This window comes from Eschscholzia californica, unplaced genomic scaffold (assembly GCF_041429995.1).
Source record: "Eschscholzia californica isolate CP2 unplaced genomic scaffold, dmEscCali1.0.p SCAF_4, whole genome shotgun sequence".
NCBI lineage: Eukaryota > Viridiplantae > Streptophyta > Magnoliopsida > Ranunculales > Papaveraceae > Eschscholzia > Eschscholzia californica.
In genome coordinates, this window is record NW_028238461.1 from 45,329,293 (window position 1) to 45,351,149 (window position 21,857).

The 21,857-nt window shown below is 34.1% G+C and overlaps 1 protein-coding gene, 1 long non-coding RNA gene and 1 pseudogene across 6 annotated transcripts; all 3 read right to left on the reverse strand.

The window, feature by feature from the left end:
* Nucleotides 1–2,242: 2,242 nt before the first annotated feature.
* LOC147545107 (magnesium-protoporphyrin IX monomethyl ester [oxidative] cyclase, chloroplastic-like) lies at nucleotides 2,243–3,430 on the reverse strand (annotated as a pseudogene). Its single transcript, XR_015223560.1, has 4 exons — nucleotides 3,421–3,430; nucleotides 3,026–3,334; nucleotides 2,846–2,944; nucleotides 2,243–2,597 (listed from the first exon to the last, which is right to left on the reverse strand). The product of XR_015223560.1 is annotated as a magnesium-protoporphyrin IX monomethyl ester [oxidative] cyclase, chloroplastic-like (transcript).
* A 2,621-nt stretch (nucleotides 3,431–6,051) lies between these two features.
* Nucleotides 6,052–10,455, reverse strand: LOC147545108 (uncharacterized). The gene is made up of 6 exons (XR_015223484.1): nucleotides 10,089–10,455; nucleotides 9,435–9,497; nucleotides 8,512–8,675; nucleotides 7,223–7,285; nucleotides 6,265–6,387; nucleotides 6,052–6,180 (listed from the first exon to the last, which is right to left on the reverse strand). It is a non-coding gene; the product is annotated as an uncharacterized LOC147545108 (long non-coding RNA).
* Nucleotides 10,456–13,387: 2,932 nt separating this feature from the next.
* LOC147545109 (spermidine copper dependent amine oxidase 1-like) lies at nucleotides 13,388–20,728 on the reverse strand. 4 transcript variants are annotated; one of them, XM_086638613.1, is made up of 6 exons: nucleotides 20,626–20,728; nucleotides 20,012–20,228; nucleotides 14,851–14,929; nucleotides 14,436–14,621; nucleotides 14,085–14,225; nucleotides 13,388–13,710 (listed from the first exon to the last, which is right to left on the reverse strand). In XM_086638613.1, the coding sequence occupies exons 3-6, from the start codon at nucleotides 14,893–14,895 to the stop codon at nucleotides 13,501–13,503; spliced, it is 582 nt and encodes a 193-aa protein (XP_086494739.1). In that variant the 5' UTR covers nucleotides 14,896–14,929; nucleotides 20,012–20,228; nucleotides 20,626–20,728; the 3' UTR covers nucleotides 13,388–13,500. The 4 variants fall into 4 exon arrangements, with proteins under 4 accessions (XP_086494739.1, XP_086494741.1, XP_086494740.1 ...); XM_086638615.1 differs by adding an exon at nucleotides 15,025–15,180 and having other exon boundaries at nucleotides 14,814–14,929; nucleotides 20,012–20,704; XM_086638614.1 differs by adding an exon at nucleotides 15,025–15,180 and having other exon boundaries at nucleotides 20,012–20,698.
* Between the last annotated feature and the right edge of the window lie 1,129 nt (nucleotides 20,729–21,857).

Below are 21,857 nucleotides of genomic sequence, written 5' to 3' on the forward strand. Positions count from 1 at the left end.
AAAAAAAGTTAATGTCTCAAGTTTTTGTTCTTCGTCGCAAATTTAAATATAATATTTTTCTTCTTCTCCGCTCCTCAAATATAGGTATGCAAAAAACTAATTTTTTATTATATAATTAAAATGATATTATAATCGAGCAAAAAATATCCTCCTCATCTTGAGCCAGCAACCTTGTGTATAAAAATTTTATGTAAAAAATCACTCAAGTTAGTCATGCCAAAATCCTGGTTTCCCCTTGGTTTTATTATACATTTGCTTTCATTAATTTCTTTCGTAATTAAATATTAGAGTTATTGAGTTACAACAGAATTATTGAAAAAGTATTGGAATCCACATAGTTGTCGTACTCATCAAATATGGTCCAAGTAATAGCACAAGGAAGTCATTTATTTAGTCCCCGTTCTTGGGGTCCTTTATGTGTATCTTTTATGTTGTGTAATATTTCTGCAAATGAATATATAAATAAAAATACATTAAAAAAGTAAATGTTAAATCAAAATTCGTCATTCTTCAATATGGATAACCCTACATTAATTAATATCTAAATAAGCACAAAAATGAAAAATGCATACAACTATTCTAGGAAATATGAATTTGTAACTATTATAAAACGTACTTATGATTTTGATATACAATTGTAATGTTTAGCGAGTGTAACCTTCACTATTTCTTTCTTTGTGTTTTTCATAATCTTACTGGTAGCGTATCACTTATGTATAAATTAAGCACAATAAAAAACAAATCAAAACTTGCGGCCTCATTCATGGACGATGGATTTAGTGAAATCCAAAACATTATCAAAAGTAAGTAATTGTACTAATATTTTGTTAACCCGATTAATTAATATATTAGTAAATAGTTAAAATCAACCAAAGAATTAAAGAAATCCTTTGGCCATACATTGGATTTAATTAGTTCGTAAAATAAATCTATACAAGTTAACCAACATATAGTAATACTTACATATACGCTAATCAATTCATATTTTAAATAAGGAAATATAGATTAAAAATCACACTACTTTCAGACTAACTCTTTAATATCAAATGAGACGAACAACCAAATCAACAATTCATATTTTAAATAAGGAAATATACGCTAATCAATTCATATTTTAAATAAGGAAATATAGATTAAAAATCACACTACTTTCAGACTAACTCTTTAATATCAAATGAGACGAACAACCAAATCAACAATCATACACCTCCCTTCCTAGATGTACTTTCTTAATTTCATGTAATTGGATTCTCTTCATTTCATGTACCTGATTTCTTAATAGTGGGAGGAACTTTTCTACACTTCCTTCTACTTTTCCTTCACAAAAGCAATTCATCTGTGTTTGTGATAAGTCAAGATCTTCTCTTTGATCTTCTCAAAGATACATTTTTTCTTCGTTTTGTACTCATCTTAGTGTTCTGTCACAAAAAATCGTTGTAAACCATTCTTATTTTCAACGTGGATGAAATGAAAGATCACGTTCATGTCATTTTTCGTCAGAAATGTGTACTTTTTCCTAGTTTTGTTGTGGCCATGACAACTTCTTCATCTCCTAAATTTCTTCTGGCCAAGGAAGAAATCAAACAACCCAAGATCTTTGATTTCATCAACATTTGTATTGCTCGTTCCCGATAGTAGTGGCTACTGATCAAAAATTATATAATGAAACAAAACAAAATAAAAGTTGACTCTGTATTAATTGAAAGATAACAATTAATTAAGAGAGATTTGAGAGGTAAAAATGAGATTAAAGAGGTGGCTTTTATAGAGTGGGAGAGATGGAAATTAATAGTCGTGACATTCAAATGGTCATCTGAAACCTACTAAACATTAAAATTCAATCTTATTTACATAGATTTATGGGGGAGTTAAGCATATGTGAATGTGGGGGTGGCATTCCTTTCTTTAATGGAATTTAGATAGGTGGAATGTAGGTGCATTTAACATATTTTAATTCCAAGATTATTTTAACCTAAGTAATTAAGAGAGAATATGTGGGGACATGCAAGTTTAATAAAGAGATATATATAACATGCAAAAGTTTGGATTAGATGGAGAGATATTTAATGGTGGGGATTTCTAAATGGTTTCGTCCTAATCAACATTTATTTGTCCAAATCACCTTCCAACTAAGCATTTAGGAGTATTTATTTTGTCCTAGTCACATTGATGTGTTTTGTATAATAGACTAGGCATAACCCCCGCGCGATGGGCGGGGGAATGCCCTTTACGCATCGGAATAGTAGACACGATATTAAATTATTTAAATTTTCTTTTCTTTTCGACATTTAGTACTTTCTCACTATGGTATCGACATTTCGGATCAACATTCTCCATAAGTGTATTGTTCTCGAGTTATTAGATTTATCTTAAGTTATTTAAAGCTTCGAAGTTTGGAGAACTATTATTGATTTTAATGTTTCTAAATCTATTTTCAAAATCTATTGATTTAAGTTCTTCACCAAAGGTATATCTTCGGTGTCCCCGATAGCAAGAAGTTTGGTATTAATCTCCACCATTCTGTCCAATTTCCTCTTGAACTCTGGGTTCTCCACATCTAGAACTGCCGGAAAAATCCTCGCTTTTGTTCGATTAGTCTGCAGATGAAGTTCAATACTTGGTCGTTAGACTTCCCTTTGTCTATGTCGCAGCGGACTATTCTTATGTGTTGCTCGAGGTATGGAACCAAATTAAGTGTGTTGGCATCCAACTAAAAACCAATTACAATGAGCATCGAGGGCCTCTAGACTTTATTTACTTGGTCATGAGTTCTCTTTGTCCATGTGAGACTATTCTTAATTAGTCATCTTAACTTTTCCATAAAAGATGATAGTTATCGGCTAACCTCAATTATAACATGCATATCGAATTCTTTGGTGTTAAGTCCAATTCCTTCGTAGAAGGCTGTCTGTTGGCAGTCGTTCAAGTACATCGTCACGTAAACCTGTGAAACAATGGTGGTGGTTGTACTCCATTCTCATGATCATATAACTTTGCAAGTAACTAACAGAGAAATGAAAGTTACCAATAAGCAGAAGAATCGAGACCACAATTTCGACTTCCAGTCATTGAGAAACTGAGGTTGAGCTTTCATGAGTGCAGAAAAGAAAATCTCCATGTTTGTTCTCATCTTGGCACCAGTTCTCAAAATACTTGAAAATGGAGTAAACTTGGTATTCTTGGTTGGTTTTGAGATGCCTGTATATGGTGATGTACCTCCAATGCCCAATCTTTTCTGACAAATATGTAGCATAGAAAATGAATTTTGGCTTGAAGAATGTTTCTTTCCTAGCTTTTGTTAGGAAACCTAGATCCAGTGCCAAGTTCAAATAACCTACATACCGCTGGAATCACACTTACCAATAGCTGCAAGATTAATCGTGTACAGAAATAAAATGATTAAAATCCCAATTAATCAACCACAAACCATTTCAACCTTGTCATAGATTAGGCTTAGGCAACATATATGGAATCACATTTCAGCCTTATAAAGATGTTCAGAATTAACGACCACAACTCCATTACGACCATGAAATATCTTCTCTACTTATTCATACACCATACCTAAATCAAAACAAACAAAAATCAAGTTGAATTTTTGCTTTTCAAACTAAAAATGAAAAAGATCCCAAAAGAACCCAATAGCAGAGTGATTTTTTGATCTTCGCTCATTTATACATTTATAACTTCCGTATAACGGTAAAGCTAAACCGTTGACAGTTGGACTATTGGATGTAGGGATGAATTACCACATTGATACCAACCTTTCCAACTGATTATTGTTAGTCTACCCTACAAAATACTCTTAGAAATTTTTTATTATTTGATGTCCATAAAGATATGAAGTAACTGACAGCCCCTTACCAAATACAAGTAATGAGATAAACAGACAGAAACAATTGTCAACTCTGGTAAAGTCTCAATCTTTTATATTTGTTTTCTGAAATAGGTCTTAATGACTGAGAAATCGAGGGCAGTCAGGTATATGATAATAAAAAATATGGTACCATTACATAGGTAGAAAAGCTAAGAACTTCCCGCTACCAATTGACACCATGAAATTGTAGACCTCCACCGTCTCGATAAAAAAAAATTTACACGATTAGGTGCAGTGTTTATGGGGTATGTATGATACTGGACTACCACTTAAAATCTATCTTTATCCAGTAATAAATTGCGACCCAAATTCGAACATAATAGAATAGTAGTCGTACAAAACTTAATGGTCCAAAATCTAGAATCGGCTAAAACGACGGGAGCAGACCCAAATCTATTGGAAATCTAGATATAGATTGTAATCTAAAATCGATTTCGATTTAAACATCAAACACCTAAATAATACCTGTCGTCACCTTGCTTCAATTGTACCCTGAAATCAAAAGCATGGAGAGTGAGGTTGTTAGTTGATTTCGAACCCTATATCGATTTAAACAACAAATAAACTTCACCTCTTGAATACATGTGGTCACCTTGATTCAAAACTTGTTGTCAATCCAAAATCCAGAATCCATTGAAAAAATAGGAGCAAATCTAAAATCTAAATCCTATGGAAACCCGGATTTAGTATTTAGATTGTAATCTAAAACTGATTTTGGTTGAAGATCAAATAAACCTCAACCTATAATACCTTTCGTCACATTGATATAACTGAACTCTAAAATCAGAAGCATGGAGAAAGAGATTGTGAATCGTAAATCAATTTAGACATCCAATAAACCTCAACACAAATATATCTTCACTCGTTAAGCCAATATCTTTCTTCATCAGAAGGGAGAGAGTGAACTGAGAAGAATTGAGAGGGAACAACAAAAAGAAGAAGAATTCTTACTAATGTATCTTTGAATTGACCAATAATAAGACTCCAAATTGATGCACCTTCTTGTATTTCCAACTAATTTGAACCATAAATTTTTCGCCTTTTTCTATTTCTTCACTCGTTAAGCCAATATCTTTCTTCATCTTGAACTCCTTCAAAGAATCTTCAACATCTTTACACCAAGCCTGGAACTTTTTCTATTCAACATCTGAAATCCGGCACAAGGGGAAAGAAAACAACTCCAACAAACTAATTTCAGAAACAAATCCACAACCTTGTCATTAAACTTTAAACCAACAAAGTGGAGAAAGCATTTGCCTTATTTGTATTGACAAGTACCACATACTTTGAGGTCACTAAACATTAACCTGCTTGAAGAACCCTTCACACTTATAATAATCTAATTACCAAGGCACTCATAATTGGTTTTGACAATTGTAAAAGCGCTTTCAATAGTTACAGTTTTGAGGAGGTGTATTGGCTGGTTCACTCTTCTAAAGAAGACATATGAACAGCTAGGCGTCTTACCCCCCAGAAGTCTCATCACCTGTATGGGGAAGATAGGTAGCATGCTTTGATGCATTGACCATGATGTAATCGGCTAAAGATGAATCCCTGACCTAAAAGAGAAACTAACAAAAGATAAGATTAGGATTTATCGAACCCCAAAAGAATTTAGAAAAAAAATACACAAGAGAAAGTAAATTTTACGAAATAACAATTGTAATGGAGGAGAAGGTGTACGGATATTTAGATATAAGAAACTAACATCGTTAGCTTATTGTATATCTTTTATTCAATAACTTCTAACCGAGATACATAAAATTAATAATTTACTCACGACTCATCAGTGCATCATAGCTTTATGTGTTTGACAAAACACTGTGTGAAGATAACTCGACCACAATATAAAGTAAACGACAAACATTAAAGCGAAGTTATAATGGGGAGTCTCAAGAATCTCCCAAGAAAGGTGTGCTCCATCTAAAAGTCTGGTACAATGATATCATTCAACAATACCTTTTGAAATAACACCAAATTCAAACTCAAGATAGAAACACAACTTTATCATATAAATTTGTAACATGATTCAAATCAGTAGCTGCATATTTTTAGTAACATGCTTCGAGTCAGTACTAAAACCACAATTTCTTAGTGAAAAACCACTAACGTTAAAACAAAAGTCAGGGAGATGAAATGGCATACAATGTTGCACAAGATAACCAGAGTGATCTTCACAATTTCAATACTTGGAACATTTAATTGAAATGTGGGAATTTGATTCATGCGGGGGAAATGCCTCTAATGAAATTCAAATATTGGGACAATGAATCTTGAGAGGCATTATGTCTCACATTTTCTGCCTGAATGATGAAGATGTCATGTCAAAAAACCTAAAATTTAGGAGTTGCAAGGTAACATGAAATTGAACATTGATAAATAATCACCTCTTCTGCGCAGTACTTAAACAGGTCTGGTCTATCTTTAAGGCACCTGACAGCAGTCTTTAGAATCTCACTAATTTCGGGATTATTATTACCACCTAGTCTCCTACATTTTGCTTGAAGCCACTTGCGGAAAAACATATTATGAGTAAATGAATATTAAAAAAAAATTAAATGAAGATAAATCTGATAGGGAAAGATTTGATAGAAGACGGAATCTACAACAACTGATAGAAAGTTGGAATTGACAAACAATCAAATGCATAACCTTAAGAATTGGGACTTAGTCCAAAACTGGAATACTTACAAGTTACAACTATTATTCAATGGCTTAACATCATTTCAAGTAGGAGGTCATTGCAATGTTTCAAGTAGTAACTCTCTGAAGGGTTCAAATTTAATAAATGGAATACTTAGGGGGTGTACGTGTTTCTGTCAGAACAAAATTTTGAAAGAATCAATGTTATACTTTTAACTGTTCGAGATTTTCTAAAGTTCATACTCCAAATGGATTTCCACTGACATAAAACTGAAGCGGTGCACAACGTTTGACGTTTGTAGGAAAATATATTGCCATCGAACACACTTTTAAAGTTGACAAAGTAGTCTGCTTTTCTTGTTATTCCTTATATTTGTATTTGGGTGCCTCGTGGATGTAACTATGTAAATTTTATTTACTGGAAAAATTTATCTGTGTTTGAAGTGTTTCCATATCTAAGTAGATGTTTGACGATTTACATCTTCTAAATCATAGTTTGTTAATTTTTTGTGTGAGGGAATGAAATTGTTAAGTAAAAGAAATCAAAAGTTTCATAACAAACTCTGGAAAGACAACGCAAAGTGGGTATTAAAAATATCTTACTGTTGATGTCATGTAAAGACATCATACTGTTAAGTCATAAGAAGGGCTTGAAAAGTTTCAAATACTTAGTAAATTTCTCTATTTTTGGAGAAGCTTCACCTGCAAAGGCGCTCATATGCCCTCTCTTGGTATAGATCCATCATATCCATTGGAGAAGCTTCACTTGCAAAGGCGCTCATATGCTAGAAAGATGAATAATGTACACAACTTTTAAGGTAAACCAACTGAAACTATGTTGCAATGGAATGAATCAGTGTGCATATATCAGTACGAAGCGTAGGAAATATGACCAACAATACATAACTGATCGGAATCTCTTGACCTTTAGACAAATTAAACAGAACTTAATGTGTGAAACCTTACAATTATAGAATCTTTGAAATTAAGGAATCAATAAAGGCTTTGTGTCATTCCAAATGGATAAGATCAAGCCTCTTTAAATGGTCATAATTTAGGACACTTTTTTTGTTGTCAATGCTAATTTTATTTTTGTAAATGTTCATTTGGAATACAATTTACTGAGATTTGGTAACAAATGGTGAACAGTGAATGTGCCGCATTACGTTAAAGTCTTCACATTGTCACATGACAAGTAGAATTGTGATCTTTTTCCCAAATCGAAATAGTTCTGGAAATAGTCTTTAATCGGCAATTTCCATTAACAATATAAAACAATGCCAAATTTTTTCCCAATCTGAAACAGTTTTGAAATAGTCATAAAAAGAAATATAGTATCCTATTGTTAAACCACCTTTTTCGAACAAAGATATCAAGCTGTTATTGGTTTTTTTCGCGCAGCATTATAAACTAATACCCATTCGTGCGATAAAAATTCATGATCAGCGGTTGGGCACATTTATATAACAAGGGACGCGGGTTGACCATTGTGTTAATAATTCTGAAAATAAAGGGATGAAAAGTTTACCTTGGTATAAGTTTTTTGAAAGATTTTCTTCCGAGCATCCAAAAAGATCCGAAACTATTATGCTAAGTAGTTTATGACCGGACCTTCCTAAAAGATATTCATTTTTATGTGGACAAACCATTTTTTTCTATCTACGTGTCTTTGGCACCCTTTCTTATTCACTATATCTATTCTCAAATCCACAAATAGAAACTACTCCTTTGACCTAAGACTCGAAGTTCATAACCTCCCAACCATTCAATCAGCAACTCCAAATCCTCTTATTGCAAATTAATAGGAACAAACATTTCTAAGCACAAGAAAGATTCCAATTCATCTTTTTGTTTGGCTTTTACATATTTTTAGAAGGTGAATAAGTGTCGAGCCGTTGTTCTTAGGGCTAAATATCGGTTTATTCTCTGTTACATAGTCTTTGCTAGACTGGTTTTGTGCCATGATTAAGGTAACTTTTTGTTGTGCTTACCGCATATTGGTTCAATGTTTTGTTTCACGTAGTCTTTGCTGGCCCGATTAGGTGTGATTAAGGTAATCTTTTGTTCTATTTCCTCAGATTATTCCTTCGCCACTTCGATCACACCTTTTAGGCCGGTTAGAAACTTCATAACGTCATGGATTTCTTTGATGTTCCTGAAACCCATTGATACAGGATTTAATTAGAACGTTGAAGTATAAAATTAACATTCAGTGTTACATCATCATAAATTAAGATAAAATCACATTTATACAACAAAGAAAATTTAGACGGGTGAATAAAAATTAATCACCCATTCCGTGAGGCCTTCCAGGTTAGTTTCCACCCCTGGTCCACCAAAATGAAGTGAAGGTAGCAAACAAACTATACATATGAGCTATGGTATTCAGGATTGTTTGTCAATGAGAATGATATGAAGCCCTTGGATTGGTCACCCATTTCACCAAGGCATTACAGATCGTGAACATGGAATATAATAAAATAAGAAAATTCATATAACGACAACTTTAATTAGTCATAATAGTTCTTGACAAAGTTAATAAGAAAGTTCAAAGGTAATAAGAAAGCCACTCGAAATTGGCATCGTCAGCAATGCTTTAACATGGTATTATCCACTGGTTGTAGTCCTTCGCTACCTTAGAAATTGATGCAAGATTTTACTCTTTAAAGGAGCTTAAGTTTCTAGTAGTCTTTCTTAGGGAATTTCGTCAAACCTAGGAGGTCACTGACATCAAGTACTACTTAATCTCAACTCTGTATAAATTGTTTTTTTTTTTTGAACTTGTATAAAATGATTATTACTGTTACTAATAAGTTGATAGTGCAACTCCAAACCTTTTGTTACCAAATGGGACATTGAGGTTCTAAAAATATGCAAAATCCAACGACAAAAAAAAGTAAAGAATGAATTTTACCTATTATTAAATCTGCTCGGACAGTTCAAAAATGCGAAATTGGTTTCATAATATTTGAAAATCCTGTAATCGCAATCGACCTTCATAACCATGACCGAAGTGAAAGATGGTCTACAACAAAATATAAAACAAATACAAACACCAATGGGGCAAAAATAAATCATCAACCAGATGTTAACAACTAAATCAATAATTGTCGAAGTTGAGTGGCATTTATCACAAGCAATTTTGAACAATATGGTATCTCTCTGTGAAGATTCTATGAAGTGGTTATGTTGTAATTGTATCTGAGTTGTTACTACAGGGAAGATAACTCTGGAAAACCAAAAAAAACCTTACTGAAATCTTTTCAATTAAAAGTTCATATTAAAAAAATAGAAAAATTTGGAAGTAGAAAAAAGTATTTGATGAACCACAAAACAAAATAAGCAAGTTGTTAATTAAGTAAATAACTATGGTACCATTAATTCTATTCTCTTCAAACATCTTATTCTTTCCCACATTCTAGTTGAGGCATTTTATCAAACATCTTGACAACAATTTCTAATTTAGAAGATCTAACTCTAAAAAGATCTGATGAAGCTCTGATCTAATAAATGGGCAAAGTGGAAAATCGGAAAATAAAAATTTATATCTTCTTTTATGAGCTTTTACCGTTATCTTCTTTGTTGATTCCAGTTCACTGAGTTCCTCATGCATATTTTTCTCTCTCCTGTGCACCATCTGTGGAGTAGAAAGATGTTTCGTAGGAGAGTATTAGATGAAGAAGAGGAAATGAGGAATTTACCTAGGAACTTGTAACTCAAATCTTCACCCTCTTCAGACATAAAAGAGAGAATGAATAATGAAGCAACAGGTTCACGGAGACTGAGGAACAGTGAGGAGCATCATCAGATATTAAGGGTTGAATGAATTTGCAGATTCAATCGAATAGATAACGAAGGTGTAGGAAGAGAGGCGAAGAGTTTTGACTCTTCAGTTCAATAGAGAGAGACGGACAATGTGTGGGGTGTTAGATTACAATCTAATAAATTATGTCCTAGTGTATATTAATTATGTCCTACTGGCATGTCCATGTCTTTAAATTTATCCTTGTCACATTGCCAAATCATATTTTATGTAATTATTGTGTCCTAGTCACAAGGATCTGTTTTGTAATAATAGACTAGGCATAACCTTCGCCCGATGGGCGGGGGAATGCCCTTTACGCAACGGAATAGTAGACACGATATTAAATTATATGAATTTTCTCTTCTTTTCTACATTTAGTACTTTCTCACTATAGTATCGACTTTTCGGATCAACACTCTCCATAAGTGTATTATTCTTGAGTTATTAGATTTATCTAAAGTTATTTAAAGCTTCGAAGTCTGCAGAACTATTATTGATTTTAATGTTCCTAAATCTATTTAGAAAATCTATTTTCAAAATTTATAGATAGCTCACTGCCATTTTACTATTTTTTTTCTTGCCATCTTACTTTTTTCACACGTGTTAGTAAAAATCTGTACATATTTTGATATAGTTGTTAGATGTAATTTTTCATAAAGAATATGAAGCCAAATCGAATGCAAGCGATTTTGACTCAATAATGTGAAAGATAAAATCAATTCAGGCTCGTAATTGGGTGTAGGAGACATAATTTAAATTGATGTGAAGTTAAAGAAACCAAATACTTGCATAGACATTCGAGAATTTGAGAGTGTATCTTTGAACCCAAAGAAAATGGGTTGTTAAAACAAACCAACATGTTGCAGAAAACATCATCAAATGGCTTGTTAAAGCTTTGAACAAAAATAAAGCTTCTTAAAGAGCGACGACGGTTTTGTACCCATGTCGCACACTCTTTGAAAAGATCTGAGACAATTACCAGAAACCATGAAGGGAATGTCCTATAATCATAACAACACTATAAGAGAACACAATTTGAATAAGTATCACAATGACATACGCACCCTTTGATTGTACAATGCAGATCTAATCCGAACGAATACATCTGGAAATGGTCCCTTAGAAACTCAAGATTCCCGTACAGATGAACTCCCATCTCAGGGATATGGAACTAAGGTGTATGAGTACGAGTTGCAAGAACCGCATGAGAAGAAGGGAGAAATACCAGTAGTAACTCTATTTTGCTCGCTATGGGTCCTTAACCATTTCTTGTTAAAGTTGAAAATGTTGAAGAAGGTTTATCTATCATTATCTTCAACTTTTGTCACCTGATGTTCGAGGATAAACTCGACAAGCCACGCAAAAAAAAAATAATACAAAAAAAGATGATTTTTTTGTGTTGAATATACACAAAAGATGTTGGTATTACTAATTTATAAATATTAAATATTATTTAATGTCATTGACATAACCATATAAACAACAGAGTTGTTTTACTACGGTAAGAATTGACCATAAATAACAATTTTTGGTATCAATAATTAGGAGTTCTTGCGCACTAATACAAATAGTAGATTTAGACAGTGAGTCCCGACGATTACACGTTGTTTAATTCTTCACAACACTCTTCGCCACATGCAAATCTCGCACTGTCATATTCATCAATAAATCTGTTCAAGTAGATGTTGTGGCACCATGTAAATCTATGTCATTAGCTGGTTTAATAGTTTTATCATATTATACTCGTTCACTAAATTGACCATATCATCATGCGAAGCAATATCGACACTTTCCCTCCTGCTCAAATAAAAAATCCTTCGACTCTTACACATACTTAACCACCTTTTACATATACTTAACCACTCCTTGCTTCGATATGATTGTGTACTATTACTGTTAATACTAACTCCCAACAGACTTATCGAAAATTAATACAATATGTACCCCAAGTAAAGCCGTTGCTGATGGTCGGCGATAAAAATCTTATGCACGGGAAAGAATTTAGTTTCCTAAATATATTTTAGCTAGGGTTTACTCACCAATTTCCAACTCTATAATCATATCATCCGTCGAACTATACATACAATCTCCAACAAGTAAACTATGAAATGGTTGAATAGAATTGAAGCCTAAATGAAGATGAACAACAGAGCAATCTTATAAACAGTAAAAAAGAGGTCTCGGCAAAATCAAATCCTGAAAATAAGAATGAAATTGGGGAAAGGGAAAAAAACGTTAACATCAGTAACATCATAAACAAAGGAATTCAAATAAAACTAAACCCAGCATCTGTATATAAATATACAGAGACAGAGAGAGATAGATAATAGTTCAAGAAATTTGTAGCAAAACTTAGATGTTGATTCAAAACTATAACATCACCTTAATGGAAAGCTAATTCAGTCACTTGACCATAATATCGTCAAGATCAAGGTCAAATCGACTTTCACTATCCACCAAGTTTGATTATCATAACATCGGCAAAAGCAATAGGAGATAAATGTATATCTCCAATTCATAAGACAAAATAATAGGCAAAAAGGAGTGCATATCCGCAATGCATCTAACAATACAACTGTTCAAACTTCAAAGAAAACACAAATAGGTAAAGGTGGATTAAAAGCAAATTCAGGTACAAAAGAAAACTCATCATTAGAAATGCTTAACTCATGTCTTCTTCTTTTGAAGATTCCGATATATTTATACCTATAGCAGTAAAATCACCTGAAAACTTTTAAGTTAGGTGCGAGCCTGAGTCCAATATTTGCTTTTGACGGAAATAGTAACCTTTTGAAAGTTATATATATCATACTTTTAGGCTTTTATTCATACTTTTAGGCTTTTATTATAAAGGGGACCAATAAACATTGTGTAAAACAAGTGTCTCTTCAAGGAAGGAAAATAGTAAAAGAGTCTAAAGACAACTTAGCAAATACAAATGAAAAGATCTAGCATATAGAATATCAACTCTAGAACACTGCCAACAACCCTTGGTTGGAGTGATAAGAGGTATAATCTTCCTCCTTAGAGGTCAAGGATTCGAGGCACACGCTAAACAGTTCAAAAAAAAACTCTAAAACACAATCAGACAGTAAAGGCATCAATGTATACTTTTTTTTAACTTTGCACTGACCTCCTACTAAAAGAGATTATGACATTTGACATGTGAGTGGGTTTATGCTCTTTGCATTAGGGAATTTACCCCTGGATACATCTCATCACGGTATAAGGTGACTTTACCCCAAGGATTATGCTTTAAGTCTAAGAAAGCAGCTCGCCTCGGAAACTTTGCCTCAGAGCCAGCCAATGGCAAACAATTTGAACCAGGCATTAGTTTATAGCCAGTTAAATGCTCTGTGCGGTTCGCATTTCTCGTGTTCCTGATCTGAATAAAAAACAGTGACAGACAAGTTAAACCATGTCTTTACTAACGAAAGAAAGCTATTCAAACTTTTTCACGGGACAGCCCACACTTGAAGTTCATTCAACTGGACATTATGTAATCCTAGGCGCAGTGAACCATGAAACCACATGTTACTGAATTCATCTCAGAAGATCGGCACTTCGACATCATTTAAACCAAAGAAGAAGATAGCATGGTTGATGGTTTGTACTTAAGTAATTCAGGCAAGATGTTTTGATAAATAGAGTAGAAATAAGAAACTGTTTAACGCAAAAATAACAAACATCATTAACTATTCTTACAATATTACTTCTCAGTAACCACTATTATTTGAAGAAATTGTAGGAACAACTTACAATCCAATGGCGAGCAGACAAAGGATTACAATCACGCATTGCTTGTGTTTCAGATCTTAGCAGTTTTTCTTCAGCATAGAAAGCATTGTTGTGGATATTATTATTCCCTGGCTCTTCAACTTCAACATTCACCTCAACCACCTGAGGAAGACAGGAGTCGGTCATTCGATATTCATTAAAGAAGTAGATGAAATGAGTTGGGATGAAGAAACATACAAGAAGTGACAATGGGCAGAGGTACCGAATATAATAATCAAAACATTTATCGAAGATAGTACTCATTTCTCTTATATCCCCTATGATTTAAGGAATTATGTATCATAAGAAGTCCCATTAATCACAGTAATGCACCTGATTAAAAGCTTCTCCAGGTTTACAATCCACAACCATGTTTATACGAGTAACAAAGAAATGTTGGTGTACTTGTGCATATAATCCTGGAGCAATTGTTGTACCATATTTTCTGGATTCACCTGGTTGCAGTGCACCTAAGCTGAGTATTCCTGTTAGCTTAACCTCAACTTCTATTTTTCCATCCTGTAACAATAAACAAAAACTTTATGATCCTTACTATAGATTCGGTTACATAGATCGTTTGAGAAAGAAGTAGAGATAAAGGAACTAAGCTAACCACTAATAAGTGGAAGATATGTGTTCGCAAAACAATTGTTGGCAAACGATTCAAAAAATAATTTTCCCCACTGATTACAGATACGGAAGGTTATGTACCATTTTTATATATTGAACATAGAAAGCAAATACTAACTTGCAAGTGTTTCAACTCCACCGGTGAAATTGGTGAAATGAGCATCGAAGTATTTGATGGAGCCTAAACAATCACAACCCTGAAAGACAAATTGATAAAAGTGTCAGAAGAACCCATACTCATAATTAGCCACGGTACAGAAAAAGGAACAACAAGGTGTCTCGGTCGCCTAACTTCTGCTAAGCCTGCTCTCCAATCTCGATGCTTCCACAGTATACCATGATCTTCTTCTTGTAAACAAACACACTTTCAATTGTTTCAACTCCACCGGTGAAATTAGTGAAATGAGCATCGAAGTATTTGATGTAGCCTAAACAAGAGAGGATAAATCTAAGGCCCAAAAAAGGAGCTCAAATACCAAATCCAACCCAATAGGGAATAATATCTCAAAAAAAACCCAAAAAGTGATGTTACCTTCCTATCCTCCCAAAAGAAATGCTTACCTCTTATGTCCCTCACCCATTTCCCTCTCAAACGTACTTGTGTCAGCCAACACATGCCTTTCTCTTTCTCTCTCTAGACTCTTCTCCCTCAAAACACTCTCTCTCTCTACAATAGATTAGACACTATAACCCTCATTTTCTCTCTTCCATCCAAACATTTTTCTTTCTCTCTCTCTCTCTCTCTCTCTCTCTCTCTCTCTTTCTCTCTCTCTCGCTCAAACGGAAAGATTTCCGACCATTTACTCTCTCAACCGAAGCGTTTCCGGCTACTCTCTCTCTCTCTCTATCTTGCTCAAACGAAACGATTTCCGGCCATTTACTCTCTCAACCGAAGCGTTTCCGGCTACTTTCTCTCTCTAGTAAACCTTCAAAAGCAACTTGATCCTCTCATCTCTCTCTCTATTTCGCTCTCTTTCAACAAATCAGCTTCTTCTCTCTCTTCTTCGAGCATCATCAAACCTAATTTTTGTTCGGCACAACACACAGGTATGACTATGTTCTTCCTCAAAATCTTCTTTCTATCTCTGATCTTGGTCAAGTTTTAGGGTTTTTGGTGGTGAAATTATGAGTTTGTTTTGACATTTTGGGTTGTTTTAAAAAAATTAGGGTTTTGTTTCACACCTTTAGTACTTTGATTCTGATTTTTGGGGTTTAACTTGCTCTTAAGTTGTTCTTCGTGATTGTTGAAAACATTTTGGTTTGTGATAAAACATTTAAGGATTTTGTTTGATTTCGGAATCATGCATCTTCACAGAAGGTAATTTTGGGGTTTATGGTTCTTCATCAAGTTTTTAGGTTAGGTTTGTTGATGAAATTATGGGTTTGTTGTTTGGGTTGTACTTTGTTTTCGATTTTTGGTTGTTTGTCATTGTTGATGAAATGAATGGTTTGTTTTAGAATTCTGGGTTCTGTTAAAGAAATTAGGGTTATGTTGAGACATTTTGGATTCTGTTCTTGGTAAATATTGGAGACATTTTGTTTTTTTTTTTTATAAAAAATTTGGTTGGATGTTGATGCATTTGGTGGTTTTTACCCCTGAAACTTGATACGATGTAACATTTTGGGTTGTGTAGAAACATTTTTGGTTTGTTTCAAACATGTGGGGTATCTTACAAACATTTCAATTTGTGTAGAAAACATATAAAAGATAGTGAAGAGCCGACCACCGCTGGGCCTAGTAAAAAAGGCAAGAAAATGATGAGTGTGACATCATCACAGACAAAGGTATGATATTCTATAAATATTTCAAACAATTTTTAAGCATTTTACATAATTTCGAGACATTATGGAGTTTGTCCACTCAGTATTGTTTGTGGTCTTGCATTTCGTATAATGTTTTGGCATAATTGCTAGTGTGTTGTCATTCTGTAAAATGTTGCTTCACTTATTCCTACTCTTATTCCTAGGGTTTTGTGAAAAGTTCTGAAAACCATTGGCATCAGCTTACAGTGTTGTAGCATTTGTAGCGTGTTAGAACTTTTCGCTGAATGATCTAACATATCTATTACTGTGTGTTTGAAGCATCGATCTGCGACATCCAAATCAAAAGAGCATATGGTGGAGGCTCAACGTACAGAGCCAATGGAGCAAAAGAAGAAAAATTCTTTAAATTACAAATGTAATTTGAAAGCAGTTCACAAGGTAGCAAGGGACAATTTGGAATCATTTGTAGTCCAGTTTTTGTTCTCTGGAATGTTGATGAAATGAATGGTTTGTGTTAACATTTTGGGTTGTGTTCCAGAAATTAGGGTTATGTTGAGACATTTAGTACTTTGTTTATGATTTTTGGGAATTTTACTTGATTATTACAGTGATGTTATTGGTCAATGTGGCAGACAATTTGATTTATGTTTTAACATTTAGTGGGGTGTTGATGGATTTTGTGGTTATTAATGAATAAAAATTGATATGTTTTTTACATTTTGGGTTGTATAGAAACATTTTGGTTTTGTTATCAACATTTTGTGGTCTCTTACAAACATATCATTTTGTGCAAACATTTAAAAAGGAGAAGCAACAGCAGCAAGACAATAGGCTGTACAAAGATCTAGCTCTAGAAAGAGGGCTAGTGAAGAGACAACAACTGCAGGGCCGAGTAAAAATTGCAAAAAAAATATTAAAGGTGACTGAATCACATACCAAGGTAAGATGCATTCCTAAACATTTTGCATAATGTTTAGGAATGCATACGAAATGACATAAGGTTCTGTGAAAAAAGTTAAAATTTGGGGAAAACAGTTGCATCAGATTTTTGAAATGTCCTCTCATTATTGATTGTGGTCTAGCATTAAGTATAATGTTTTCGCATTATTGGTAGTGTCCCGGCATTTTGGAAAATGTTGTCTACATTATTCCTAGGGTTCTGTGTATTGTTATGGAAACCAGTGGCATCAGTTTTTTGGTACACAATTTGCAAAATGATCTCGCATTAATGACAGTGTTCTAACATTGTAAATAATGTTTAAAGGTGACTGAATCACAGACCAAGGTAAAAATGCATTCCTAAACATTTTGCATAATGTTTAGGAATGCATACGAAATGACATAAGATTCTGTGAAAAAAGTTAAAATTTGGGGAAACAGTTGCATCAGATTTTTCCAAAATGACAGCTCATTATTGATTGTGGTCTAGCATTAAGTATAATGTTTTTGCATTATTGGTAGTGTCCCAGCATTTTGGAAAATGTTGTCTACATTATTCCTAGGGTTCTGTGTATTGTTATGGAAACCAGTGGCATCAGTTTTTTGGTACACAATTTGCAAAATGATCTAGCATTAATGACAGTGTTCTAGCATTGTAAATAATGTTTAGGGGTGCAAGGTAATAACAACAATTGTTTCTCAAACAATTCGAATAATGTTAGAACATTATGGATAATGTTGGAACATTATCGATAATGTTTAAGAATTGTAGAAATTGTTCCTCGAGCATTATGTATAATGTAGCACGCAAGTTACCTAATCTTCATCCATTTCAGAATATATTTGTACATTAGTGGTGGTGGTATGGCATTTTACAGATTGTTTGCATAAGTCTGAAAGTGTTTGCAAGTAATATATAGAAATACTAACATATGTATTACTGTGATTTTGAAGCATCGAGCGGTGTCATCAATATTGAAGGAAAACACAAGATTGTGGAGATTAAACCTGAATTGAAAGTGTGGTTGATATTTTGTGCTTTGGGGAAAGAAGTTTTAAGCAATAGTGAAGTTGTTTTTGAGAAACGGTGTTATGTTCACATTCGTAAACCCGCAACGACTTCAATTTTGCTTAGAGGACAAACAAAAAATAATTGTTAAATTATTTTGTGTGGTATTGTACTGTTTTTGTTTGTTGTGGGATCTTGATGTTGAAAGAATATGAAGTACATTTGTTTAATATATTATTTTTGTTCTTCAAAATATATGAGATGAATAGACATTATACAGAATGTTTAGTTTGTTTGGGTAGTGCCAAGACAATTTAACAAATGTTAAGGCAAATTTGGAAATGTTACACAACGGCGGAGTATGTCCGTTTCAAAATCAAAAGTTCTCTCGTCAGCGGAGAAGTGTAGGTATTTTAAATTGAATTCTGCTTTGCAATTTAACAAATGTTAGGGCACTGCTTAAAATGCTTAGAAAACGTTAGGCTGATCTGAACATCTTTAATACAAAATTGTGGTGAACATTTTTCAAAATGTTCACACATCCTTTAAAATGTTAACACAAATTGTAAAGTGTTTTTAACAAAACGAGAACCAGTTGCTACTGTTAACATAACTGTACGGAATAGTGTTAACACATCCCGTAAAATGTTTAGACAAACTGTAAAGTGTTGCTTACAAAACGAGAAGTGGTTGCTAATATTAACAAATCTGTACGGAACAACAAAGAAAACACCATGAAAATACCCTAAAACCAAGAACAACCTCACTAATGGAGCTTCAAATAAGTAGATCTACAAATCTATATATTTAACTCTCTACAAACTATGAAAACACCATGAAAACACCATGAAAACAAGATTTGAAGTTTTTTTTAACCTCCATTAAAGAAGATGATGAATGAAGGTGATGACTGAACCACGAAAACGTGAAAAGGGTTATCTCTCTCGGTCTCGGTTTTTTAGAGAAGAAGATGATGAATGAATGAAGGTGGAATAGATTGAAGATGATGAATGAAGGTGGAATAGATGAAGTTTATGTCGGCTTCTATAGTCTACAGAGAAGAAGATGATGAATGAAGGTGGAATAGAATGAAGAGATGACCGGTGAGGTTCGGGTGAGAAGAGAGAAAAGAGGGTTTGGTGTTGGGAGGTAGAGAGAGAAAGTAAACCCAGATTATGAGAGGAAGAAAGATATTTTGGAGAGAGAAATTTTGGTTTGTAAAGGGAGGGAGTAGTTGGATATATATGGGAGGGCAAAAGAGGGATTAGAAGAAGTCATTAGGTCTTAGAGATACAAGTTGGGAAGGGATGGAGCATAGGGATGTGTATTTGGGTTTGATATGAGTTATTAGTTGATTATTGGGTTTTGGGTGGGATATTAATCCTTGTTGGGTTTTTTTTTTGTATTTGGGCCCAAAATTTGGGCCTTTCATCAAAAAATTCCCTAAACAATCACAACCCTGAAAGACAAATTTATTTCAGACACTTAAATTTGAAAAAAAAAAACTACGAGCAGCAAATCTAATACTCAAAAGAAAGAAAACCACACAGAGAATAACTAACTTTACCTTTTTAAGAGAATGTGCATTTCCACCCAGGCCATCTTCCCCTGCATCAAATGCATTTTTCCTATAATGTGGTTCATTTGGATCTCCATAGGGCACGACCATCTCAACAAAACTCACTCTGTGAGCTAGAGACCTCCCACCCCGGCTACCATCAATATATGCACTGGAGTAATGACCAGCCCCCCTCATTGGGAGTGAAACCAACCGGAAAGTTCCACTATAGGCAACCAATAAGATGAGAATAATTTTCAATATCATGATTCAAGAGAACTTCAAATGGGTTAGTCGATTAAATGTAGAAAAGCAGATAATCCTTAGTTGTGCAATGGAGATTAATAGTAAAACACACCTGCTATAGTAAAATCAGAAAACCCTAACCTTAACAAAAAAATATTTTGGGAACCAGAAAGAGGGATTTATTAGAACTAGAAAACCCTAAGTTTAGAATGGAGATTAAAAACAGAAAGAAAATCCCATCGATTAAATGAAGAAAACATACCTTTGATCTCCATTGAAAAATTTCATCTTCAAAACCATAACTCACAGAATTTTTTTATTTCATTTGGATATTCAATTTTACATTAACAATCTATAAATTAAAAAAACAATCTTACATTCAATGTAGGCAATGATATGAGAGAAGGGAGAGAGAACGATTGAAGATGAGGAGACGCGTTTACGTTGAGTGTAGAGAGAGAAGAACAAAGTTGTGAGAGGAGAATGAAAATGGAGGGTTCAGACTAGGGGTGGGAATCGGTCCGGACCGGTCGATACCGGACACTAACTTCATCGAACCGGTCAACTCGGACATAAACTGTTAGTGACCACCTATTTACTCGTGCGGACTCGGACGGTCACTCTCAAGAATTTTTTTCCATTGACCATTCAAGACCGTCTATTTTACCGGTCCAGTCGGACCCCGGACGGTCTCGGTCCGGACTTTCCAATAAATTTACTTAATTCAGAACTTTATTTTTATTACCACAAACAAGATTACTTACAAATGAAGATGTTTAGGCAAGAAATCAAAAGTAAATATAAAAAAGAAAAAACACAGTTGATCATCATTTGACAAGATATAATTAAGCCATGCACTAATGTTTGGTCTTCCAGAGGACTATATGACTATAGCCAACGATCATCATATATTCATATGTCTATAAAATTCAACGGTCAACTTCTAAAAATGAGGACAGTTTAGTCGGCCAACCTATTCGGTCACTCGTACCGGTCGGTTAGTGGTCGGTCCTTCGACATAGAATTTTGACCGTGACCGTCCGCCAATTCTTTCGGGCTGGTCGGACACTGACCGTTATGACCATTGGGTGTCCATGGACACTTTTTATCTCGGTCGAACGGGTCAGATAGCGGTCTTCCGGATCTTTTTTCCACCCCTAGTTCAGACGTTCTTTCGTGTTGTTGAAAGGGGTTATGACGTTTGGTTGGATTTTTCTGTTGAAAGATGAAGTGTAGAGAGAGAAGAACAAAGTTGTGAGAGGAGATTAGTATGTGGCCTGCTCTCACGTGATCAAACGCCTCTGTCTGACACATTCATATTTAGTGATGGACACCACCACAACTCTTTTTGTAAACTAATAAACTCATTTCCTACTTAGTTGGACACCCACACTCTCTCACACCATCTCCAAAAAAATGTGTAAGTTTCAGTATTGGTGTAGTAAGTAAAGAGTCTAAAGTTTCCTTCTGATTCCAACCTTAAGAATGAAAACGTTGCATTGTAATTGAGTTTCTTTAGTATCATACCCCTTGAATTAGTCGTCGGTCGTGATTGAAGTAAGTGTCTCGTCGTTGAAACAGAATTAAGCGTTTGTGCTTCGACAAAGAT

What these genes read in the sequence shown, in the direction of transcription:
- LOC147545109 (XM_086638613.1), bottom strand. Translation starts at nt 14,895, where the DNA reads ATGCTCATTTCACCAATTTCACCGGTGGAGTTGAAACACTTGCAA. An exon ending in TGGAGTTGAAACACTTGCAA is followed by an intron (nt 14,622 to 14,850) that starts GTTAGTATTTGC and finishes TTATTGTTACAG; the next exon opens with GATGGAAAAATAGAAGTTGA. An exon ending in TGTCTGCTCGCCATTGGATT is followed by an intron (nt 13,711 to 14,084) that starts GTAAGTTGTTCC and finishes TTTTTTATTCAG; the next exon opens with ATCAGGAACACGAGAAATGC.